We start from the raw sequence: 24,653 nt of genomic DNA on the forward strand, positions 1-24,653 counted from the left end.
TGATTTTGTTCTAATTCGGTCCAGTATTTTTTTAGTTTTTTTAAGAAAACAACTCAATAACGCAATCTAGATGGAAGAATATAAATTTATGAGCGAAGAACTAAACGGAAATAATATATATACATATATTACTATTATTACATTTGTATGCATATGTATAACACATATACAGGGTGTTCTAAAAATGTTTTAACACCTTGAAATGGGTGGTTCGGGAGGTGATTTGAAACAATTTTTTCCTTAGCGAAAATGTTGTCCTAGGCTTCGTTGAGGAGATATTAACGGAAAACACTGATCAATTAGAGCGCGTATATACCGTTGGAGCGGCCGTGGTAGCGAAGGGTACGCGCTAAGCGGCCACGCTCGCACGTGAACAAGTGACTCGACGTGCATCGAAGGACATTGACGCAGCCGCTTAGGATGTAGCCTTCGCTACCACGCCCGCTCCAACGGTATATGCGGGCTCTGATTGGTCGAGGTTTCTTGTTAATATCTGTTTAACGAAGCCTCGGACAACATTTTCGTTAAGGAAAAGGTTGTTTCAAATCACCTCCCGAACCACCCCTTTCAACGTGTTACGACATTTTTGGGACACCCTGTATACATACAGGGTGCTCCAAAAGTATGGAAACAGTCAAATATTTCCAAAATGGAACATTTGTGAGAAAAATGGTTTTGGAGAAATGTTTTAGGGTTTCAAAAATTCTATTGAATGATCGTGTCCGTTTGACCTTCAATGGACCGGTCAAAGTCACGTCAAGGTCAACATAATTTTTTTAATGGAACACCTCATTTTTTATCATGCACTGTGAAAGCTGGCTATGAAACCTTTTCAAAACACTAGTTTCAAACATTCTTTTTATTCGCGATAAATGGCGCTGTAATCGGAAATCGGAAAGTTCCTTGTGTGGCCCATAAAGGGTCGCACACAAAATAAACATGAATAGCTATATGAATTAACCGAGCAAAAACAACCCTACTCGTGAGCTCGCGAAGCGAGCGAGCAACAATAACCAGCTAGTTTACTATATCCTTGTTAGCAAGATAGAGGCATATTCGATTTCTTGAAATTCTTGAGACAAAACGTATGTTATTTGAATTTATTAATTTTCTAATCGCTTGGGTATACTTTTAGTAGAATCCCTTCAATTGAATCGATTACTATTGCCTGTTCCTTGTTTTGTACTTACTACTTGATTAAACGTTGATGTTGAAGCATTAAAATGAACTTCTTGGTCAGAAGCCATTTCAATAGGTGTAAAGTGGAGAGAGCACTAGGTATGGATCTTAGGAGATTCGTGTGAAGAAACGTCAGGTTGAGAGGTACTGAGAAACTCGCAAAACGACGCAACAATGAAAAACAACGGAACTCGCTGGACACGTCCAAACGGTTCGGCTGCTCGGGAAGAACTCGAAAAATAAACTTACTTTGTCCTTCCTGACATCATAAACATTATTTTGTCCCAAATGAGTCCTGCACAACGCTACACCTTTTACATTCTTGTGTATACATGTGTCAAGATGTATTAAACAATTGGAAATCTGTGTGAAGTTAGCCCCGCACTTTTCGAATTTTTGATTTTTTTAAATTGTGCTACATTGTGCTACGTTTGTGACGTATTGTGCCGTAAACCGCAACTCCGTAAGTCAAAGCGTACTCAAGAAAATAGAACAAAACAAAATTTTTGATAGCCCCACACTTTTCGAATTTTCAGTTTTTTTTTGTGCCGTATTGTGCTATATTTGTGCTGAATTGTGCCGTAAATAAGAGATCGATAACATCAATAACAATTAAGAAAAGAAATGAAACCAAAATTATACTAGCCCCGTACTTTTGCCGAAACAAATTTTTTTTTCTATAGAAAGTTGCATACTAACTTGTGCTACATTGTGCCAATGATAGAAACTCGATATCTCTATTCATTTTGCGGATAAAAAATGTTGAATTTTAAGGAATAACAAGTTTAATATTCGGACAATTTGTGAACGGTGACAGATAATCGAATTTTGCAAGTTGTGCTAAATTGTGTTACTTACAATGCACGACAGTCGTGCGTTAAAACTTGAGATTAGCTCGAAGGTCGACAAAAATTAACACAAAAAGGTAGGGCTGATTACAAATTTTGATATTTCCGAATTTTCTTTGATTGTGCCAGATTGTGCTAAACTAGCACAACAAATTTTCCTAATTACAAAAACCTCGTCGACCGCCAGATTTCGCAGAGTTGGCAAAGTTGGGAATCAGACGTTAGGAATTCGCATTCGCATTCGCACGTGGTCACGTGTAGCGTAGTGAAGTAATGCCTCGGTAAATGCACACGCTCGGGACTGAAAGTGTGCATTTATCATGGAGTTCCTACATTATTTGATCTTTGTCGGCTAGCTTCGAACGTAGAAAAGAGCGGTGAATAACAAAAGATGTCGAAACGATAATACTACGGCAATACTAATGCAAGTATGAAACTTTTATCAACAGATTTATGACATCTTCCTGAATAAATGAAACGAAATACGATATAATTTGGGTTATATTTACCATGCATCTTTTTTTAGTTACTGTTGATATATAATAATCCGAATTATGTCGTGTTTGATTTCCAAAGTGTGAGAATATAGTAATTAGCGATATGTTAGACTCCATTTTTTTGTCATTAAACTTCTAGTATATAACACGTGCTGTCTTTTGCACAACCCTTAGACCCAATCCTACATATATTATTTATCGGTATCACATATTAACACTATTACAAAATATATTTTCTTATATAACCATTCATTGCAGTTGAGAAATACACGTTTTCAATATACATATTCGCCAAATATTCTGATTCCTAACTTTGCCAACGCTGCAAAATCTGACGATCTGACGAGATTTCGTAATTAGGAAAAATTGTTGTGCTAGTCTAGCACAATCCGGCACAATCAAAGAAAATTCGGCAATATCAAAATTTGTAATCACACTCACCTTTTTTTGTTAATTTTTGTTGACTCTCGAGCTAATCTCAATTTAGTTCAAGTAGTTCAGTAGTTTATCTCAATTTAGTTCAAGTAGTTCAGTAGTTTATCTCAATCTCGAGCTAGTATAATTTTGGTTTCATTTCTTTTCGTAATTGTTATTGATGTTATCGATCTCTTATTTTCGGCACAATTCAGAACAAATATTGGGTTGTCGAAAAAGTCGTGACGCATTTCTGCAACAGGTGGTACTAGTTTACTTCTGGCAGTATTAGAGTCAGGTGCAACCACCTGATTGCTCTCATTTGACAACTAAGAACTCTAGCTTCGTACTAAACAAAAGACTAATCGATTTGGTTGAGTTTGGAAAATTTTACGATAAATTAAAAATGGAAGATCAAACTATGCATTTTCGCCATATTCTATTGTTTTACTTCCATAAAGGAAAGAATGCAAGTCAAGCTTGCGAAAAGTTGCGTAAAGTTTACGGTGACAATGCTTTACAAGAATGTCAGTACCAACGATGGTTCACGAAATTCCGTGCTGGTGATTTTAATCTCAGCGATACTCCTCGGTCAGAGAGACTCATCGCGATTGATGATGACAAAATCAAAGCAATAATTAAAAAATTATTGGAGCTTAGATGGGATGTGTTACCACACCCACCATACTCGCCAGATCTTGCGCCATCGGACATCCATTTGTTTCGCGCTCTTCAAGCTTCTATGCGTGATATAACGTTCGATTCCGACGAGGCTGTTAATCAGCACCTTAGTCAGTTTTTCACCGATAAAGATAGGTCCTTCAATAAACGAGGAATTATGAAACTCACTGAACGGTGGCGAAAGGTTATCGAACAAAACGGGCTATATATCATTGATTGATCTTTGTTCTTTATATAAATAAATAACATTTGAAAAATCAAGAAAAACTACGTCATGACTTTCTCGACAGCCCAATATAACACAATACGGCACAAAAAAGAAAAACTCAAAATTCGATAAGTGCGGGGCTATCAAAAATTTTGTTTTGTTCTATTTTCTTGAGTACGTTTTGACTTACAGAGTTGCGGTTTACGGTACAAACGTAGCACATGTAGCACAATTTAAAAAAATCAAAAATTCGAAAAGTGCGGGGTTAACTTCACACACATCAATTGGAAAGCACTCTCTGTGGGAAAGTGGAACAAATTTCAACACTTTTTCATGATTAATATATTTAATAAGTAATTAGTATATTAAAACATCATTGATGCCACGCACATGCTTTTCCACCTTACTTCACTCCAACCTCTTTCGCTTACACACTACCAACCTTACTCCCTCTCCATGCATACCAACCTTCCTTGCTCTCCCTCATTCCAAAACCAACTCTCACACTCTATGTGTGCATTTAGTGTTGGATTTCCCCAAGAATGATCCGTTATTAAATTTTCCAAACTTTTATATATATTAACAAATATGTGGGCGCTTTTTGGAAGGTCCTTACGCCTGTACAAATCGAAAAGTTCTTTACCAATTTCCGAACTGCAGCTTCGTTATCAATTAACATTAATCTAAAAAATACATAGCGTCAAATAAGATATTTCGTAATGCTTTATGGAAAGGCATACAATTTTTCGAATAAATCGAGTAATTGAGTAAATATGGATAGTGTTTCGCATAACTATTCTCTTCTATTCGCGAGTCAAAGGTGAGGTCTCAAGCTACACGTGCAAAAGCACGCCGAAGTTGTAGCAGACTACGTAATCGGCTACAGAATTCGTAGTAATGCGAGGAGTAAATTCGCCAGCTATTCCCAGCATGTTTGCTAAGCGCTTAGCAAACGTTCGAAATAAACATGGGACACGTTGAAGCTTTTTGCTGAGGAACGAACGGAAATCAAACATGATAGAGGTGTTTCTTCGCGACATTTTTGGACAAGCAAGGAAGCAAGCCGAAAGCGTTTAACAGATGGTAAACAATAGAGCATACGTCTCCGATAGGCAGCGGGCATCGCTAAAAATAAGGATTTTGACCGTTGCCAAATTTCAACAAATATCGCGGCTGAAGTTCGAATTGGAAGGCTGCGAGATGGCGTCGTTCAGTTGTCGTTCGACTTCAAATTCGTGTGTACGCTCTTGTCTGGGATCCATAAAATCTCGAAAGTCTTTTAGCAACACGTGGAACGTTCCGTGATACACTTCCTCGCTGAGTCACGCTGTAAAACTTGCTATCAGTTTGCGATTTAAAGACCAGTGGGGTCAGCGATTGAATCGTAGCTGTGTTAAAATAACTGCGACAAACTGTGTTACAATAAAACGATTTGGGGCGGTGCGATTAGACTGCAGATGGTGTAACTGATTCGTTGACTTTCCGCCTGACGAGAAAATAAATCCAAGGAATCTGTGTAAATAATGGCACCACTGCGAAGAGTCATTGGAATTGATGAGAATTCGAGACAGTAAAATGAAACAGAATTGTTTCGTTGACTTTTGATGTAGCACGTGAATCCTAGTATTTATATGCATAATACCTACACAAATAATAGTACTTATAACTGCACGCATATAATTCACAGTAAATCGTCACCAGTGAAAATACGTTGCGAATGGTTGTGATAATTGGTGCAATTTTTATATAACACTGCTAAATAAACATGTTGCATTGTTCGAAAACGAACTATTATAATAATAAAAGGATTAGCAAGTGAACAAGGCAATCTGTGTAAAGTAATCGCCATTAGTGATACACTATAAGAGACCTTGAGACTTGATGAAAATTCGATACAGCTGGATAAAACATAAATTGTCTTGGATTCACAACAGAGTATCTCGATTTTGTGACTACTGTCGCGTGGCAAATGAATCCTGGCAGCCACTAGGAAGAGAAAACAATAGAATCACGGTGAGTGATTCGCAGTAACTGGCCGCCAAAAATATCGGATTTTGGGCTTTGCCAAAAGGCAAAAAAAACAGAGAAATGTTAACGTGCAAAAGTAATTAATTAGTCAACATCAGCGGATTGGAATCTAGAACAACTAACCTTCGTGAAAGGGAGAAGCTTGTTGAACTGAAGAATTGCGTCAATTGACTTGACGAGCAGAGAAAATGTGCAATCGATTGTCAGTGAATCGTAAAGCTTTCTTGTACTCCAGGAATACCTCGTCTGTGACTTGATCGCTTGAACGATTGAAGAATTCGGTGACCTTCCGGTTGGATCCCCAGCTAAAGCTTCGAAGGATCTTCGATTCAGTTTTCATGCCGGCTTTCGTTCTGAACAGGGCTTATTTCGTCTGTAACGATGAGTATCCTGTAAGTGAGAACGGTAGCTTTCTGATGTATTGTTGTAGATCGTAGTTGTGTGTTTTCTTAAGAGGCTTGGAACATCAAAATTGAAAAAAAATCATTTTTAATTAAGATTTAAGCGATTCTGAACAATTCTACGCAAAGAAAATTGAATTTGGAGCACTAGAAGTGTTAAAAAAAATGTTTAAAAAAAAATGGATTTTTTTTTAGAGAATTTCTTTTTTCTCACAAAAAATGTTCGACGACACGAACTTAGTAAAACGAACGCGATAAAACTGTAAAAAATACAAGGAAATACAACAGACAACTTTCTCGAAGAGAAAACGACAGTCAAATTTGCGGAAGACCGGAGACGTGGTTACCTTGATTACAACCATAGAGTATTGTTTTTCAGGGTAAAGAAGACGGTAAATTATCAAAAAGGCAGTGTTTTAATCGATTTTGATAAAAATAAATACGATTAAATAATATTTATATTGATAATCGAGCGGGACATACAAATTTTTAATTTCTTGCGTCTCCTGAAAACGTAGGTTTTTGGTATAAAGGTACACTTTTCTCAGAAACGGTTAGGCCGATATGATCCAAATTTTTTACACGTGTTTTTTGATAGTTCGGCTTAATTTACACCGAGGATGTTTTCAATATTTTGATTCCAAAAAAAGTTATCGCCGCGCAAACCTATACATTTTTTTTTCAACTTTACACATTTTTAAAAAATTAACCATTTGGAATGTCAAAAAAATCCTCGGTATAAATTAGGCCTAACTATCAGAAAATACGATTAAAAAATTTGGTTCATATCAGCGTAGCGTTTCTGACAATGAGGAAAGTGTACCTTTGTATCAAAAACCTACGTTTTCAGGAGATGTAAAAATCAAAAAATTTCTATTTTCCGTTTGATATCGATGGAAATGTTATCAAATCGTGTTTAATTTTATCAAAATCGATTAAAACACTGCTTTTTCGGAAATTTACTGTCTTCTTTACCCTAGTAAACAGTACCCTATGGCTGTGACCAAGGTAACCGCATCTTCCTTCTTCCGGAAATTTGACTGTCGTTGTTTTCTCTTCGAGAAAGTTATCAGTTGTATTTCCTTACATTTTTTCCTTATATTTTTTTGTGAGAAAAAAATTAATTTTCTAAAAAAAACTCATTTTTTTCAAATATTCTTTTTGCCACTTCTAGTGCTCCAAATTCAACTTTCTTTGTGTAGAATTGTTCAAGTCGCTTAAATTTTAATAAAAAAAAATAAAAAAAAGTGATTTTTTTTCATTTTTTGAGGTTCCAAGCCCCTTAAAGATAAGTTCATTAAATTGCTTAAACTGTGAGAGACCAGACTAAAAACTAGTTGTTTTTTCTTTGTTATAGTATTTTAACTTCGAAAAGCGAATCTTTCAGTCATGACAGACAGCATGTCACTTTTTTTATATTTCATCTATCATTCTCTGTATATAATCCATATACGGTAAATTGTGCCAAAAGTATAAAATGTACCTACCTAAATATACAATATATCGATGTCTTTTACCAAACAAGTAACAAGACGATATGAATAATTTAATATTTGTATGTTTGAATTCAAATTATTTGTATACAGTAAACTCCAATTTAAAGCGAGTTTGATAACACGAATTCCTACCACGCTCTAAAGAAATTTTGACGATTGTTATTATATGATAAACGGTTTTTTAAAGAGGATTTCAAGATTTTGTTTCTTGATAACAGCAGAACTTTAAAATTTGAATTGTAGCTATTGCTTTTGTCATTTCAAATTACCGCATTTCAAACGACGTATGATTAAGTATCGTTTTAATACGTTAGAGTTATTCCACAGGAAATCGGACACTAAATGCGTCGACTTTTGAAAACGACTTTCAAAAATAGTGTCATATTTTCCGTACGATACTAAAGAGCAGATGTTTATGCTTGGCTTTGCTACGATCAATAGGCTACTGGCATAAGGTTTTACATAAGAATACAGCGTAATTTGAGTACAGGAAGTATTGTTTAATAATATGGTCTAATAAATGTGATTGAAAAAATTCTCAATAATTATACATTTCCTACGTTATTAATTAATAGTTCCTATACATTGTCCCAATTTTAAAATCACAGTATTTCTGAAGATAGGACTACATTTTCATGTCTTTTTTTTAGGTTTTTAAAACCGTGTCCATTATTAAAAACGTAGCTATCAAACCGAGGCTAATTTTTATTCGACCAATTTTAAAAGGACAATATATTTGAAAGTTGTTTCTTAAAAGAGACAAATGGGACTATATTCTCAATTTTTTCTGAATTTGCAGAACTCTACCCGCTATAGAAATGATGCATTTATTTAAAAATATTGTAGAAGAAATAATAAAAATAGTGATTATTTAACCGAAATAATTTTGTATCGGTACTTCATTATATTCTGTATAAGTTCCTAAAGGGACACTCTCGACGAAGTATTAGTTTAAGAGTTGTAATTAAAAAAGAAAAATATAGCATTCATTCCTGTAAAATTCATAATTTTTGAAATTTTGACAATTCCTTCGAGATACGTTCAAATATCCCTAGATCATGCACATACTCAAATTTCCACAAGATCTGAAATGCTGCTCCATTTAGTATCGGATTCTCGTAGAATGACCCGTTATTAAATTTTCCTTCAAATTTTCCAAACTTTTATCCGATCGATTTCAAATTTGACTCAAATTTTTTGATCTTAAAGTATACTTTTAGAGGGTGGGATGGAAAAAATTCAAAAATTCCTAAATAAAAGCCACCCTAATATTACTATTAAATGGTAACTGCTAAATTAGCTAACTTAGCTAAATTCAAATTAACGTTAACTGTCAGTTATTACAGTTTATTTAATATGGAGGGATAATATTATTGAAAAATTCTTACATGAGTTTTTCATGAATACATAAGGTTTAAGATGCACAATACTTGTTACTGCTTCGAAAAGAGAGGTATTTACAAAAATCCATTATGAAGAAACTATACAATGAATTGTTTTCAAATTTCTAGTATGTTTTATTGAGCGCATAAGCAAATACAAACCGAGATAACTAAAAGTGGTATATAATAATAAAATAGAAAGTTATCGATACCTCAAAATATTAGAAAATGGTAAGTCTTTAAAAAAATATTTCAATTACGCGAAAAAATATTACCTTTTTATTTAAAAAAAAAAAAAAAAGAAAGAAAATGTCAATTTAAAAGAAGGAAAAAACGACTATATCAAGCCACAGTGACTAGTTTTTTTGAACAGAATGTAGCTTGGATCAAATCGGACACATAAGTTTTTCTAGAAAGCTATCAACCAGGTTACAATCTGTCGTTTAGAGACAAATGCATTTAAAATTTAAAATTTCAGTAGCCTTCGATCGAACGTTAAATAGCCTCCACATTGAAGGCTGTAACTCTAGCTATTGTAAACATTTCTTTCTCAAATTTTGACATAACATTATTTAAATGTGTATTTTTTAAAAACTGAAAACAAAATTTATTTTATTTTTATTTGTATAATGTTGTGCTCTCTTATGTTATTAAACTACTTTATTTTCCCTCCCTGTGTTTTTAATAACGATATGGTATCTAAGTTCAATTGCAAAACTGGCTTAAGGAAAACATTCTTTGTGGTGTAAATTTACGATCACGAATCATCTTATGGTTTTCCAAAAGGAGCTTTAAGATTTTTTTGTTTTTTCTGTAAACCGCAAATGGTATGAAACATGTATAAAAGTTGTTGTTTTAGTTGTTGTTGCTCTGTTTTAAATGAACGTGCACATGATTATAACTAATCCTTTGCTGTTGTGTTTAATTTAGTGTTTAGTTTAGTGTTTAGCAATACACGTGTATTGCTACTCAAAATTAATCTTAATTAAATGAAAATTAATAATATAATGCAACATTATAAGTACTGAACATTTAATGATTTTCTTTCAATTTTACATATACGTAACATAATAATATGGTTTCATTTTATTATATATAGAAATTATATTTTTATATATACCGTTCCATTGTGTGGTATCTTCCACAATATTCTTCAACTTAAAAGTTTGATTTTTGAGGACATATATCACTGATCCTGTTAGTTTGCCGACTTTCTCTTTTAATTTTCCGGTTGGAACATACCGAATAGTCCTTGCTCTATACCTTTTACATACAATAACGTAATATGTGTAAGTTGCTGTTGTTGTGTATTTTTAATCGACTTCGAAAAGGAGAAGATTACTCAATTCGACATGTATATTTAATTTTAATAAAATAATAAATTAATTGTAATTATAATTATAATAAGCATAAAATAATATTTGGAAAAAAAATATAATCGACTTCGAAAAATATTAAAACTCCACTAAAAAGTATGAAATAATTTCTATTTCCTTTATACTAAACTATATTAAATAATATATTAAATTCCTATTTCTATTTCTGTTTCTATTTAAATAACCTTTTTGGAGGAAAAATTTAAAATTTTTAATTTCTGCTTGAATTAGTTTTTGGCAGGGGCGGCAATATTGAATGCTGTTAATGTATACCTGAAAATACTGTCTGAGAGGGTTTGATGTATTTGATTAAAATAAAAATCCGTCGTTTCCATTACTTTAAACGCTATTAGGATATTGAGCGGACGCTAATTCGTCGAATGACGGGGCAAAACGCGAAATTAATGGAATTAGAAAGTGGGAGTTAATATTCCTAGATTTTTCATTTTGTGAAAGTAACGGGAAAAACAACTCGTTGCGGGTGATCAATTCGGTTGGAAGGATCGTGCAGAAAGATCCGTGAATCAGGGACATTTGGTACGTATCTAACAGCCATGCAATCATAATTCTCATAATATACAAATTTCAAAGATATGCATCGTGTTCTCTCGAAATAGCATTGACACATTGTACATCAGGCTTGCTCGATAACAGGATTTTTTTAAATCAATATTTGGGTGCTATTCTCGGACGCACGCTTTATAAATCTCATTATCGCTTTGTTGGCCGTGCAGTGCGGAGGTGTACCAGCTCGAGAAATCATCAGTAAATGTTATAAGTTGACCTTACACCGTAAAAAAAGAAGATGCAAAACGTGTCACGTCATTAACTCCTGATTATTTTTAATAAAATTATGTATTAAAATTATTACGTGAATATTCGAGTAATATCGGACCATTTATCTGTGACTCAAGTACTTGACGATTTTAACATTACAAATATAATGTATCGAATATTTAAGGTGAGTTTAAATGGCTGTCATAATACTTACAGGAGATTTTCAAATGGTAAAATTGATAAAAAAATTCTAAATTTGGGAATAAGACAGTCATAAGCTTGGTTTCAAGAATCTTTCATTCTTATGGTACACGTGATTACTTTGATTGGAATTAGTTTCTAATTCTCTTTCATGCGCTGTCTATCTCCTTTTAACTCCTGAAATGTTTGTTCTGAGAGAAGACCAAACGAGATTGTAAATACGATTTCTTCGAATTATTCTATCAATTTGTATATCTACTTTATAATTCTCAATCGCGATTAGCCTAAACTAAATATTCCTCTAAAGGAAAATATACAGGGTGTCCCGAAAATGTTGTAACTCCTTGAAAAGGGTGGTTTGGGAGGTGATTTTTCCTTAGCGAAAATGTTGTCCGAGGCGTCGTTAACGTGATATTAACGGTAAACACTGACCAATCAGAGCGCGCGTATACCGTTGGACTGCCCACGGTAGGCGTAGGCTATGCGCTAGGTGGCCGCGCTCATACGCTACCGCGGCCGCTCCATCGGCATACTCGCGCTGTGATTGGTCAATGTTTTCCGTTAATATCTCCTTAACGAAGCCTCGGACAACATTTTCGCTAAGGAAAATCATTTGTTTCAAATCACCCCCCGAACCACCCCTTTCAAGGTGTTACAATATTTTTTGGACACTCTGTATATAATCCATATACGGTAAATTGTGCCAAAATGATAAAAGGTACCTACTTAAAAGCGAATCTTTCAGGCATGACAGACAACATGTCACTTTTTATATTTCATATATCATTCTACAGGGTGTCCCAAAAATGTTGTAACATCTTGAAAGAGGTGGTTCCGGAGGTGATTTGAAACAACTTTTTCCTTAGCGAAAATCTTGTCTAAGGTTTCGTTAAGGAGATATTAACAGAAAACCCCGACCAATCCCAGCGCGAGTATCTGGAGTGCCCGCGTAGGCCACGTGACGTCGGGCCCGCCTCCCGCGGCTGAACGTGCGCAGTGATTGGTCGGTGGTTTTTCCTTAATAATTCAAAAACGAAGCCTCGCGCAACATTTTCGCTGAGGAAAAAGTTGTTTCAAATTACCTCCCGAACCACCCCTTTCAAGTTATTACAACATTTTTGGGACACCCTGTATACACGTAGTCGTGTAAGTGGGTACTTTAGTTTCGCGATGTTTGGTACTCCTGTAAATTTTGTGTTAACCCATTAGAACCACATTGTATGGAGTTTGGTCAGAAGTTATAAATTATAAATTAACAAGTTATACAAGGTGTTTAAGAAAGGACATCATAAATGTTCTGTTAGTAAAGGAACAAGTCTGATATAAAATCATGGTGCATGTAGATGTATGGTCGCTACACGAAGGACCTGGGTGAGTATGCAAAAGAAGAGGCACGGAAGCTGAAACACCACGAAAAAGCACGACAGAAGTATGACAAGACAACGGCAGAGGGTCTACGAAAGTCGAGGAGAGGACCTTTGTGCAGGAAACTGCTCGCATTGCTGGCCTTCGCTTGGAAACACACTGGAGCTAGACTAGGCGAAGACTGGGTCTTCCTGGCTTTGCTCGGTGTCATCATGGCATTGATCAGTTACGCGATGGACCGTGGAATTTCCATGTGCAACAACGGTCAGTCTTTATAATCGTTTGGTAGGACTCAAAAGTTACAATTTTTACGCGGACAAACATGTTAAAAATGTATAATAGAAACTTTTCGTCAATTGAAATTAAATTCGAATTTACTACTGTTTTTAATTACTACGAGACTTGAATAACAAATAAGCAAAGATTTGAGTTATTTTCGCAATCCCACTTACACCGGATACGCGAGTCATGAAATTAGTGCTTCGTTCAATTTTACAATGACACTCGGACGATATTTGAGATAACTATTAGAGATATTCCGAGAACTGATTTCCTTTATAAGTTAATACTTATTTGCTTCTCTAGAGAGGTATGTACTTATTTCCAAGTTTACTTTCCAGTTTATTTGGAAGCTTAAATATAGAGTTTTCAATTGTTCTCCTTAAGATTTTTCTGCATTAGAATTTCAATTTATTATAATTTTTTATTTTACCAAATTAATTAATTGTAATTGTACATTACAAATAATTATTGAATGTTCAAATAGGCGTTATGCAATTTTGAAAGAAATACTAAGCACACGCAAAGAAATTATTGCTCTTATTGTACTGTAAATTGTCACGATTTACATCATACACCCAATAATATTAAACATATTCCTACTGAAAATGTAATCACTATCTGCGTATACATTAACAATAATAATCAGGATCATGTTTCAATACTTGTTAACGACAGAGAGCTCGAATAAAATCACATACATAGATGAACATTATTTCAATACATCAATTAAATAGTTACTACCTCAGGAAGAACTAAAAGAAGAGTAAATAGTGACTAAAAGACTTGTAAAACTTAAAAAAGAATAGTGAGTGTAAAACTTGAATTAATATGTGAATTATTCCAAAAGTTAAAGACTCATTAATGAACTGCAAAATTAGAGAGTACTATGAAAGGTTAAATTGGATATTGAAAGTTTTAACTGAGAATTAATTTTTTGACTTGGGTAGAGTCAAGGGACACTTTGTCAATCATACACAATAACATGCCCTAATTTAAACTTCTATAACTCCTGGAATATGGAGTTATGATGAATAGTTATGAAAATACGATAGAAATATTTTACTAACTTTATCCCACAAAATTGTTAAATAAGATTATTTTGAATAAAATGTAATCACTATTCTTCAAAATTATATTTCTTTATGAAATAATGATGTATTTAAGAAATACAGGTATTTAAAAATTATTTTATTAGAAGAAATAATTTATAGATAATCGTTTTTCTTAACTGCATATGAAGTATTTCATGAACTGAAGTTATTTTCTCGAAAACTATTAGTAATATTGACAAGTTTTTGTTTAGGATTATAAGGTACGATAGGCCCTTTCATGTAATGTATGGGGTAATGCTGCATGACCCCCCAGGGGGGCAAGAGGGCACAGCGATCCATATCTTTAAATGGAATGCTGTATAAATCTTTGTTATTTTTCATCGCACTTTTCATAACAAATAATTTTTATTTGAACAATTTTTTCATATTCTACATAGTTCAATGCGGGGTTCAAATACATTAAAATCAGTCGTTTTTGTTATTTTATTAGGGGGATCACCAATGTGAACGCCTGAAAAAAGGCGATATTCGAAATTTCTACAAAAAAAGGCTAATATATCAAATATTTTGAAACTTTAAGGATGTATTTATACATAATCAAATAATCTGCAATAATGTTCTTGTTTGATAATAATTGATTTTGAGCAAGTTACGTGAAATCTTTCAGACGTTCAAAAAAAAAGTCCCACTGCTGCAGTAATTCAGAAAAAAAGTGCAGTAAAAAAAGAAAAAATTTCCATTAAATTAGAAGGCACTTTCCGTACCATGAAGCACGACGTTGAACACAAATTGAAATCTAAAAAAATGGCTGAGTTTTAGAAACAAAAGTTAAAATTACGTCTGAAAATATGGTGATCCAATCAAGAAAACCGAAGCTTATAGTATGACGAAATATGTACTGAACATACTCGAAAAAATTCAAGTCGATCAAACAATTCGTATTAGAATTAGGGCTGCAGCAAATGTAAAAAATGTTGTTTCGAGTAAAACGCTTTTAAACACATTTATGACTATACTGCGGATTTTTATGCATTTATAGGGAGAAGATTTGAGAAGAAGATATTTGAGAAGAATATAAATCAAGAATCAAGAATATAATGAAGAATATAAAAAATATTGAGAGTAAAATTCATATTATAATATTTGCAGAGTAAAATAAATTCCTATTCAGGTTCAATTTTTGTAGGTACGTTTCCCAAGATTTTATTTTGCATAAAGATCCGCAGTCTATTTATGACCTACTGAGCAAGTGCTATTTAGAAGACAACCGTTCAAAAACTACTTCGGATCCAACCTTGACATGATAGTATACCATGCTAGAGACTATAAACTGTCAAATAATGCAAACAAAAAATCGATTTTCCAAAAATTTCATATAGTCCCCCTTAAATGTTCAAAATGACACCCGTTGACTTCTAAACATTTATTAAGTTGTTTAATAAAATTCATACGAGCAGGATAACACAGTTTCACTAATTGATGTACAAGCGACACGAATTCTGATGTTTATATCTTCTTTCGATGTAGTAGCAGTGGCCATTACTTGATTCTTCACGAATCCCCATGAAAAAAATCCAGTGGTATTAGATCTAGTGACCTAGGAGGTCAAGATACTAACCCATTGTGCCCTATCCAAATGTTTCCAAATTGTTCATTTAATAAATGCCATGTACATACTCCTAGCAAAGTGTGTTGGGGCTCCATCATGTCAAATATACATTTTATTTCTAATACTCAACGGAACATATTCCAAAGGCGCTGGAAAATTATGTGACAGACATTCAACATAAGTAGCGCTTGATAAATGTTATTGAAAAAATATGGTCCAATGACGTCATTTCCAATCATTCCGCAATGTACATTTAATGACCATTGGTGTGGTGTGATGAACAGTACAGGGACTGAATCGTGTAGCAGGAATGCAGCACGCGCCGTGAACAAAGCCTCGCACCTTATTAATTTAATCAAATAATAACTCAAATAATAAAGTTATTATGTTGTTAGATCGTTACACAGGCTAGGTTTGGTTATTGAAACAGTGAAGGTTTTAAAATTTAATCAACAAACTTTCCGATATAAATAGATGAGTATATACTCAATATAGTTATAGAAATACAATTGTAAAGTGTCGTGTTGTAATAACTCTTAAATACCAAGTTTCATGAAAATCTAATAACTTTGTAATATACATATCGGCCATATTAGATCCGCCATTTTGAATTTTGCAATTCTGATACCAGATTCGTAATTTTCGGCCCAAATAACCATAAAATAATAAGTTTCATGAAAATCTAATAACTTTTTAATATACATGTCGGCTATATTGGATCCGTCATTTTGAATTTTGCAAGTCTGATACCAGATTCGTAATTTGTGGCCCAAATAACTCAAAAATACCAAATTTCATGAAGATCCGAAAACTTCTAATTTTGGCCGCGATTTTGGCATTTTGGACCACTATGCGTCGGTTCGTGGTAGAGCGTGGTCAATCACTCACGGCACGATTAGACGGAAAGGATTCGGAAGAGTCTCTGGTTTACTCTAGAGCGTGGGCAATTCCCAAGTGCTGTTGATATCGGTACCAGGATCAGACTCTCCTACTGCAGCCACGTCGGGGTTTTCTCTTGCGAGCGTCGTCACCCTGCGGTCACCACCTACCGGTCGGAGCGCGTACTCACCTCGGTACTCGTTCGTAACGAACGTTTCGTTACAAGTTGATCGAAAGGGAACTGAAGCTCGATCTCACTAATGAGCAACTCTGACTCTACGCGTAACTCTGTCGTGTTAATCACGGGTTTATATACCCCTAAATGTTGTGGGGATACGTCAATGATTTCCATATTCGGAAATTTCACGGTTAGGATTTTCGTTGCTCCGAGGTGAGCAGCTGCGGTACCCTAAGCAAGGGTAGATAAGATGTTTCTCCATGCGACGCGAGTTAAGGACGATTTCAAGAAGAGCACCCCCGCATGTTGTTGATTCCTCTCGTGGAAATGCTCCAAAATTTTCGCTATCGATGCAGCTGCACTTTAGGGAGATCTGACTCTACATTCGGAGGGTAGATAACGGTTAATGAACGCGAGCTTCGAAAAAACAGAAAAATGTTCTATATATGTAACAGGTTTCTAATATTCTATAATACCGTAGTAAGAAATTAAAAAAAATGCTGAATAGTGATGCGCACGAGTCGAAGTAAATCTCGATCTCGTCTCGATTTCGAGATGGGATTCGAAATCGAGATTACTTGTAACATTCGAGATCGATATCAAGATCTGGACGTGATCAAAAGTATTTCAAATTCTCATCGAGATCTCGACAAAATGTTTATTATATTGCGTATCGGCAACACACATGACGTCGTGACTGCTGCGCTAACAAACGATGCCACATGAAACAAGCTGGTCGAGATAAATTACTTAAACATTGTCATAAATCTAACAAGGGGAGGGCGCGGGCTTGGGGTCACCGATATGAATTAACATTTAATACAGTATAGTACTCTACTAGGAGAGTATTTGAGCAAAGCGGCAAGGCGCACTACTCAGGCGTTTTCGAGAAAAAAATAATTTAAAAAGTATGACGCCGCTCTGTTGCTTATATTCGGTTCCAGTAGAACGGTTTGCAAGATGCCAGCGTAATCGAGGCAGCTACGGCCGCGAATACCACGCTTTGAGCTGGAGTTTGATTCTCGTTTGGTTTGAATTCCTTTTTCTATTTTTTTTTTTTTTTTAATTTATTTAACATGACCACAAATTTTTATTCCTGTAAAATTATATAAATTTTACCGATATGTAAGATGATTAAATAAAAGCAAATACAAATCGCCGCGTATGAAATACAATGTTCTTTTATTTCGGAAAGTTCTGCACGTATCGAAGGCTAGCAAAGAAGTGACTTTCCCGGGCTGGGAAAGTCTCTGCGTAGCCTCGTCAATGAAGGTTTTTGAAGGGCCTCCGACGTTGTTTATGACCGGGCCTGGCATCGCAGCGTCGCGCCCTGTCGTCCATGCACGCTTGGCCCATGTTTTCGTCACCTCGGCATGGGGCGGCTGTCAATGTATCCAGCTATTTCTTACATTCGGCCAACCTGCATTTCCGCTTGTCCTCAAGTGATGTACTCCTCGTCCTGGCTAGCCTCTGTCTACATCGTTTTCTGTAACACAAAAAATCAAAGACTGACCTGAGTATCTAGTCGGTTTATTGTTGTTGGCCCAAAACTTTCTGTTTAGACCTTTCTCTCATTAACAAAAAGGTCCCTCTACAACAATACTCCCCTTTTCCAGGAAAGCCCACGATTATTCGGCCTATCGTTCTTTCCCATGACGACGTAGATAACGCCGTTCAGCTGTCGATGATTCAAAACGATGCCTCCTCGCAAGACATTCGCCGACATCCTGGGATCTCCGTTAACATTGATGATTTTGTCCCTCCGTTGCTCGACTGCAACTCTGCGTGGCCTCACGCTGAATCCATACAATCACGTTATGGTGCACCAAACCATTACCGTGATATCTCTTTCATCGTCATCCGATAGCGGCTAGACATCACTATCGGCCTGACGGCATAACATGGGACCACTCGATAGTGGCTGCACACCACTATCCCTTTAATGGTCCCCCTCACTATGATACAATAGCGACCACACATCACCATTGTCATGACGACCAAATCTTGTATCATTCGATAGTGGTTAGACATCACTATCCTTTGAATGATACACACACTGTCATACAACGGTGACCATGCATCACCATTGTCATGACGATCAAATCTCGACCCATTCGATAGTGGCTAGACATCACTATCCCGTGAATGGTACGCAAATCTTCGTCACCCGATGGTGGCCAGTCTCCACCATCGTTTGGTGACTCGGACGTCGGTGTCTAAATCCCTTCAGCGGGCCTCGCCCTCCAGCTCTGCTGCACTCAGCTCAGGGATCCCTCATTAACTTCATGTTCTGCGGGCGACGGCATCGACCACCTATGGCCAGGAGCCCGTCCCCTTCCATCATCTGAGAACTAACATAAAAATTTTAATTCCCATAATTTCCTACTCAATGGCCGCAACCCAAGGTTTCAGCCGGTCAGCTGCAACCACCGTTTTGGTTCTTCTACTTCCCTGTCTTCGACCTCGTACCGGTCGTTACCAAGTACCCGATGGATCCGGAACGGCCCCTTGAATTTTGGGAAAAGCTTCCTGCTTTCTCCCGTGGCGCATTCGCTGGTGATCTCCACCATCACCAGATCCTCCTCGCGGTACTGCGTGGCTTCTCGACGGGCTTGATCGTAGCGCCTCTTCTGCTGCTTCTGATCTTGCGTGATATGCCTTGAGATTTTCTCTCGCAAATCGCCAAGGTCTAACCGTTGCATTTCCGTCTGCACTTCCTGCAGAAACCGGGCATCTGCAACGGTCCTCGGGTTATACCCCATCAACGGCTCTGTAGGCGTCGCCGCAATGCCCTTATTATACGTGGTATTCAGGGCACCCTGTACCTGTTTGACGTATTCGTCCCAACGGTCCGACTCCTTGCCGGCTGCGGTTGTGGCTAACGACGCGACAATCGTTCTGTTATATCGCTCGCACTGCCCATTGGCGCGAAGCGTGGCAACGGCATTTAAAATATGTCGGATCCCGTACATGGTACAGAATATCTTGAATGCATTTGTCGTAAAAGCGGTGCCTCTATCGCTAATAATCCGCGCTGGTACCCCAAACAGACGAACTATACTCAACAGTATCTTTACTGCGCGTTTCGATTTCGTGTCCTTCACGGGTTCAATAATAGTGAACTTCGTGAAAGCGTCCACAACGACCAGCAGGTACTTGTTCCTTTTGGCACTCGTCTCGAACGGGCCAACATGATCGACATGCAGCGTGTAAAAGGGCACCGGAGTCTTTTCAATAGGGTGGAGTTTTCCCTGTTTCTTCCCTGCCGTCTTTTTATAATAGGCGTAACTCAGACAGAATCTAATGTATTTTTTTACAAATTCCGTCATCTCCGCAAACCAATAATTCTCGCGGATCCGCCGCAAAGTCTTTTCTAATCCTAAGTGCCCCGCATCATCGTGGCACAAGCGACAAATTTGAAAACCCACGACGCGTCCGTCATCCAGCCGTCGATAAATTTTACCTCCCTTTAATAGGTAATTGGAGAAATACTGCTTAGTATTGGCATTCTGCACATTCTCCGCGAGAATCCTACGGACCCGACACAACTGCTCATCTTGTAATTGAGCCGACAAAATCCAATCCGCCTCGGTCACATCTACCGGGTAAACGTCTATGCTTGACACAGGATTCCTACGGACACAGGTACCGCCGGCCGTGGAATCATTTTCGGTGCCGTCGCTCGTGGCATCGACCCCATCTCGTTCATAGCTGCATACAGCTCGTCGATGTCATCGTATTTTTTTGACCGAATGGTCCGGGCAATATTTTAATAATACGTCACGTTTCTCAGCTCCTCCTTGAGCTGTCTGACCGTGTCCCGCAAATTCTCCGAGTCGGAACTGTTCGACGAATGTCGCCAACGGCGAGTACGATCTCGCGAACAGTTTCGCGAGCGATTCCGCGAGCAATTACGCGAATGGTTTCGCGAACGGTTCCGGGAGCGATTTCGCGAGATCGCGCGCAAGACCGCTCTGGAGGTAACTCGCGCGATCGAGCGCAAGACCGCTCTCGAGATTACTCGCGCGATCGAGAGCAGAACCGCTCGCGGCATTGCTCGCGAAATCGCTCCCGGAACCGTTCGCGAAACCATTCGCGAGAATGGAAGCAAGCTTCGCTGGAAGCCGCAACATACACGGCGAGCCCCGGACAACGATTGGGCAACTACTGTTTCGAAAAATTATCAAAGTTGCGAGCATTAAAACTTAGTATTCCAGACAGCTGCCTGGAGGATGCAGTCATTGGCGAGATACAAACAATATGTATTTATTACCGGCCACGATTAACGGTCGTAAAATCATGTGTCTTGTGGACACGGGAAGTTCGTCCACGTTGATTCAACGTCCAGTGGCAATTCGGTTAATGTCAAAATTGTCAGAGACGGCGAATTGAAACGAAAAAAGAAACGATTCCGGCGGGTACAAACAATTCTAAAGAATCGGGAAAAACCGATTTCAAAAATCTTGATGTCGGGTGCTGACCATTTTTTTAATTTTTTTTAATTATTAATTGGTGGAGCTACAATCAGATACAAACGAAATACTATCGTTTTCTATAAAAAAAAATTCATTTTTGAAAAGTCGGGTGCCAAGTTCACATAGCTGTAAGAAGAAGGGCCCGGGGAGCTGCACCGGTGGTCCACCCTGGCAAATGCAAAGTAAATGTGAAACTGTTATGTATTTGTTACTCGGTGGGAGTGCCGGGCTCAGTCGGTACGCCAGGTCTCGGTAATGGTTGTTAGGCGGTGAACAAATGCTGTTTTGTTGGTAAATAATTGTTTATTCTCCAGCCCACGCTGGAGCCCAAACGGATATGTACAGTGATGGTTTAAAATTATTGTCCGATGGTTGCTGCTTGGTGAAAGGCCCGAGTGTCTTTGATCTGATCTGCCTCGGTGTCGGTTTGGGGTAGAACATGGTCAATCCCCAAGCGCTCGTAGTACGGTTAGACGGAATAGTCAGGGAGACGTCGCACAGTGGTCCGGATGGACAAAAACCTGGCCAAAATGCAATTTTTGAAGTTTCGAACACACTTTTTTCAATATTGTGCGTGTGTTGTATACATATGAGTGCATTAAATGCCGTTTGAAATTTAAAAAAATAGTAATCGGTTACTGATATACAGAGGTTCAAAGTTGACGAAATTTCATGCTCCTTGATATCATGAAAAGTGGCGCATGTTTATTGTGTCACAGAAAGTTTATCCTCAATAGATTCATAAGTAAATCATTTTACCATTAAAGTAGATGTTATAAACATAAACTTTCCACAAGAACAAAGTAAAATATCTTTGGATTCAATATTGTAATTCCTTTCTCAATATGGTATAAATTTTAGTTATCTTTCGATGAATCGGAAGGAAAACAAAGATGATAGTCACCGAGTGACACGTTCTGCCAAGATTCTTGATATAAAGTAACATGTCAGGTATGATATCCAATTGAGAAAACTTACGCCATTTTAAGTTATTTAAATTTAAAGTCCATGCTTATAAGGAAAAGAAAACTGTTTACGCGGCATTAAAACAAACTTTATTATCCTTAATTTTACTTTGACATTAATTTATTATTGTTATTTCTGCCAATGTATTATAACTATGTTGCCCTAAAAACCTAGAAATCCTATTGCATAAAAAATTGATAATAATTTAATATTTTTAATATGCATGTCGACCATATTGGATCTGCCACTTTGAATTTTGAAATTCTGATACTAGATTCGTAATTTGCGGCTCAAATAACCATAAAATACCAAGTTTCACAAAGATCCGAAAACTCCTAATTTTGGCCAGGTTTTTGGCCATCCGCACCACTGTGCGTCGGTTCGTGGTAGAGCGTGGTCAATCATCAAGCGCTCTCGTCACCAGTGATGGACATTCGTGGGATTTTTCCTGATCATGCGCATTGGAGCGAACGCTGCAGTCCTCACTGCTGTATACACTTACTTAGAATTTAGGGTACCATTGGATCCCAGTAAGGAACAAAATATAATGTCCTCTTCTTTTCCTCGATGATTCCTGACGTGGAAGGCTGCGGTTCATTATCTATTTTTTTTTTAAATTTCCCTAATATTACACTCACGAAGACTAACACTCTTGTAATTAATTTGTCTGTTAAAAACGCGGGAAAATTGCACAGAGGCCCCTTAAATACACATCCTCTGGCGGTTCGGATACATGTATGGTAGCAGACGACATGTAGCTGTGACGTCAGCTTATGCATACGCAGAAAGGAATTCCTCGAAGGAAAAATCCCACGAATGTCCACCACTGCTCGTCACATTTAGACGGCAAGGATTCGGATGAGTCTATGGTTTAGTCTAGAGCGTGGTCAATTCCCAAGCGCTGTCGATATCGGTACCAGCTTTTTCTGTTAATTTTTATTGACCCTCGAGCTAATCTGAATTTTTAACGCATATGTCTCGTGTATTCTAAATAGCACAATTTAGCACCACTTGCGAAATTCGATTATCTGTCGCCTTTCGCAAATTGTCCGAATATTAAATTTTTTATTCCTTTTGTATTCTTCTGCAAAATGAGTAGAGATATCGAATTTCTATCAATGGCACAATGGAGCACAAGTTAGTACGCATTTTTCTATAGAAAAAAAAGTTTGTTTCGGCAAAAGTGCGGGGCTAGTATAATTTTGGTTTTATTTATTTTCTTAATTGTTATTGATGTTATCGATCTCTTATTTACGGCATAATTCAGCACAAACATAGCACAATATGGCACAAAAAAGAAAAACTGAAAATTCGAAAAGTGCGGGGCTATCAAAAATTTTGTTTTGTTCTATTTTCTTGAGTACGCTTTGACTTACAGAGTTGCGGTTTACGGTACAAACGTAGCACAATGTAGCACAATTTATAAAAATCAAAAATTCGAAAAGTGCGGGGCTAACTTCACACACATTTCGTAACGAACGTTTCGTTACATATTATACAAGAGCACGTTTGTGAACATACTTGAAGCTAAACAGGAAATGCTTCTAAAAGTTATTAGTGATTTTCTGCAAAACTATACAGAATATGAAAAAATTGTTCAAATAAATATTCATTATTACTAAAATGGCTATCCAAACAACAAAAATTTATATGGCATTCCATTTAAATATTTGGATCGTTATGCTTCCTGCCTCCCTAGGGGGGGGGGGGGGGGGAGTTCCCAGCAATGCTTCACACACTACTTGAAACAACCTATTGTATCCTATAATACTAAAAAAAAAAACTTGTCGATATCACTCATAGTTTTCGAGAAAATAGCTTGTAACACTTTACGCAGCTCACCCTGTTTATGCTAAATGTACATTACACCAATATGGACAACGACAATGACAATGACGGCAACGAGGTATCATGTTTTGTGTAAATTACAGTTCGACAAATTTTCTCTAAAAAGAGCATAATGATAACGATTATAGATTTCATGGATTAATAGCGACAATATTATTTACACAGTTGACATTGTGTCAAACAGTATAATTGCATTTACACGAGTTTATCACATTTATCAAAATCACTTCATTGCACGATTATACATCAAAAATCCATTTTTCATTTCGCAATTAGACATTTCGTTATTGAGGTATAAGCAGTTCAAGTTATTGCGCGTTTGAAGTCGTAAACACCTAGCACGATTGTCTTACTGAAATACAGAGTATCCCAAAAATTGCTCATATCTGACAATGAATAACGAAGGTTCAATTTGCAAAATGTTACAGAACTTTTTGGTGCCAGACGAAAAATTGATCCTGAATAAGATCCTATAAACTTGGTAATAGTAATAATAAATAATAGTATTGCC

General features: G+C 36.8%; 1 protein-coding gene across 3 annotated transcripts in view; it reads left to right on the plus strand.

Moving 5' to 3' along the window:
• LOC128878188 (chloride channel protein 2-like) overlaps window positions 1-24,653 on the plus strand; it is a 184,028-nt gene that overhangs the window by 147,366 nt on the left and 12,009 nt on the right. For 2 of the 3 annotated variants that reach the window (XM_054126193.1, XM_054126191.1), the window contains one exon: window positions 12,832-13,117. In XM_054126193.1, the coding sequence (XP_053982168.1) occupies window positions 12,832-13,117 (286 nt within the window). Of the gene's footprint in view, window positions 1-5,038; window positions 6,248-12,831; window positions 13,118-24,653 lie in introns of those variants that run through there. The other variant, XM_054126194.1, reaches the window with a different exon arrangement.

This window comes from Hylaeus volcanicus, chromosome 6 (assembly GCF_026283585.1).
Source record: "Hylaeus volcanicus isolate JK05 chromosome 6, UHH_iyHylVolc1.0_haploid, whole genome shotgun sequence".
NCBI classification, from domain to species: Eukaryota; Metazoa; Arthropoda; class Insecta; order Hymenoptera; family Colletidae; genus Hylaeus; species Hylaeus volcanicus.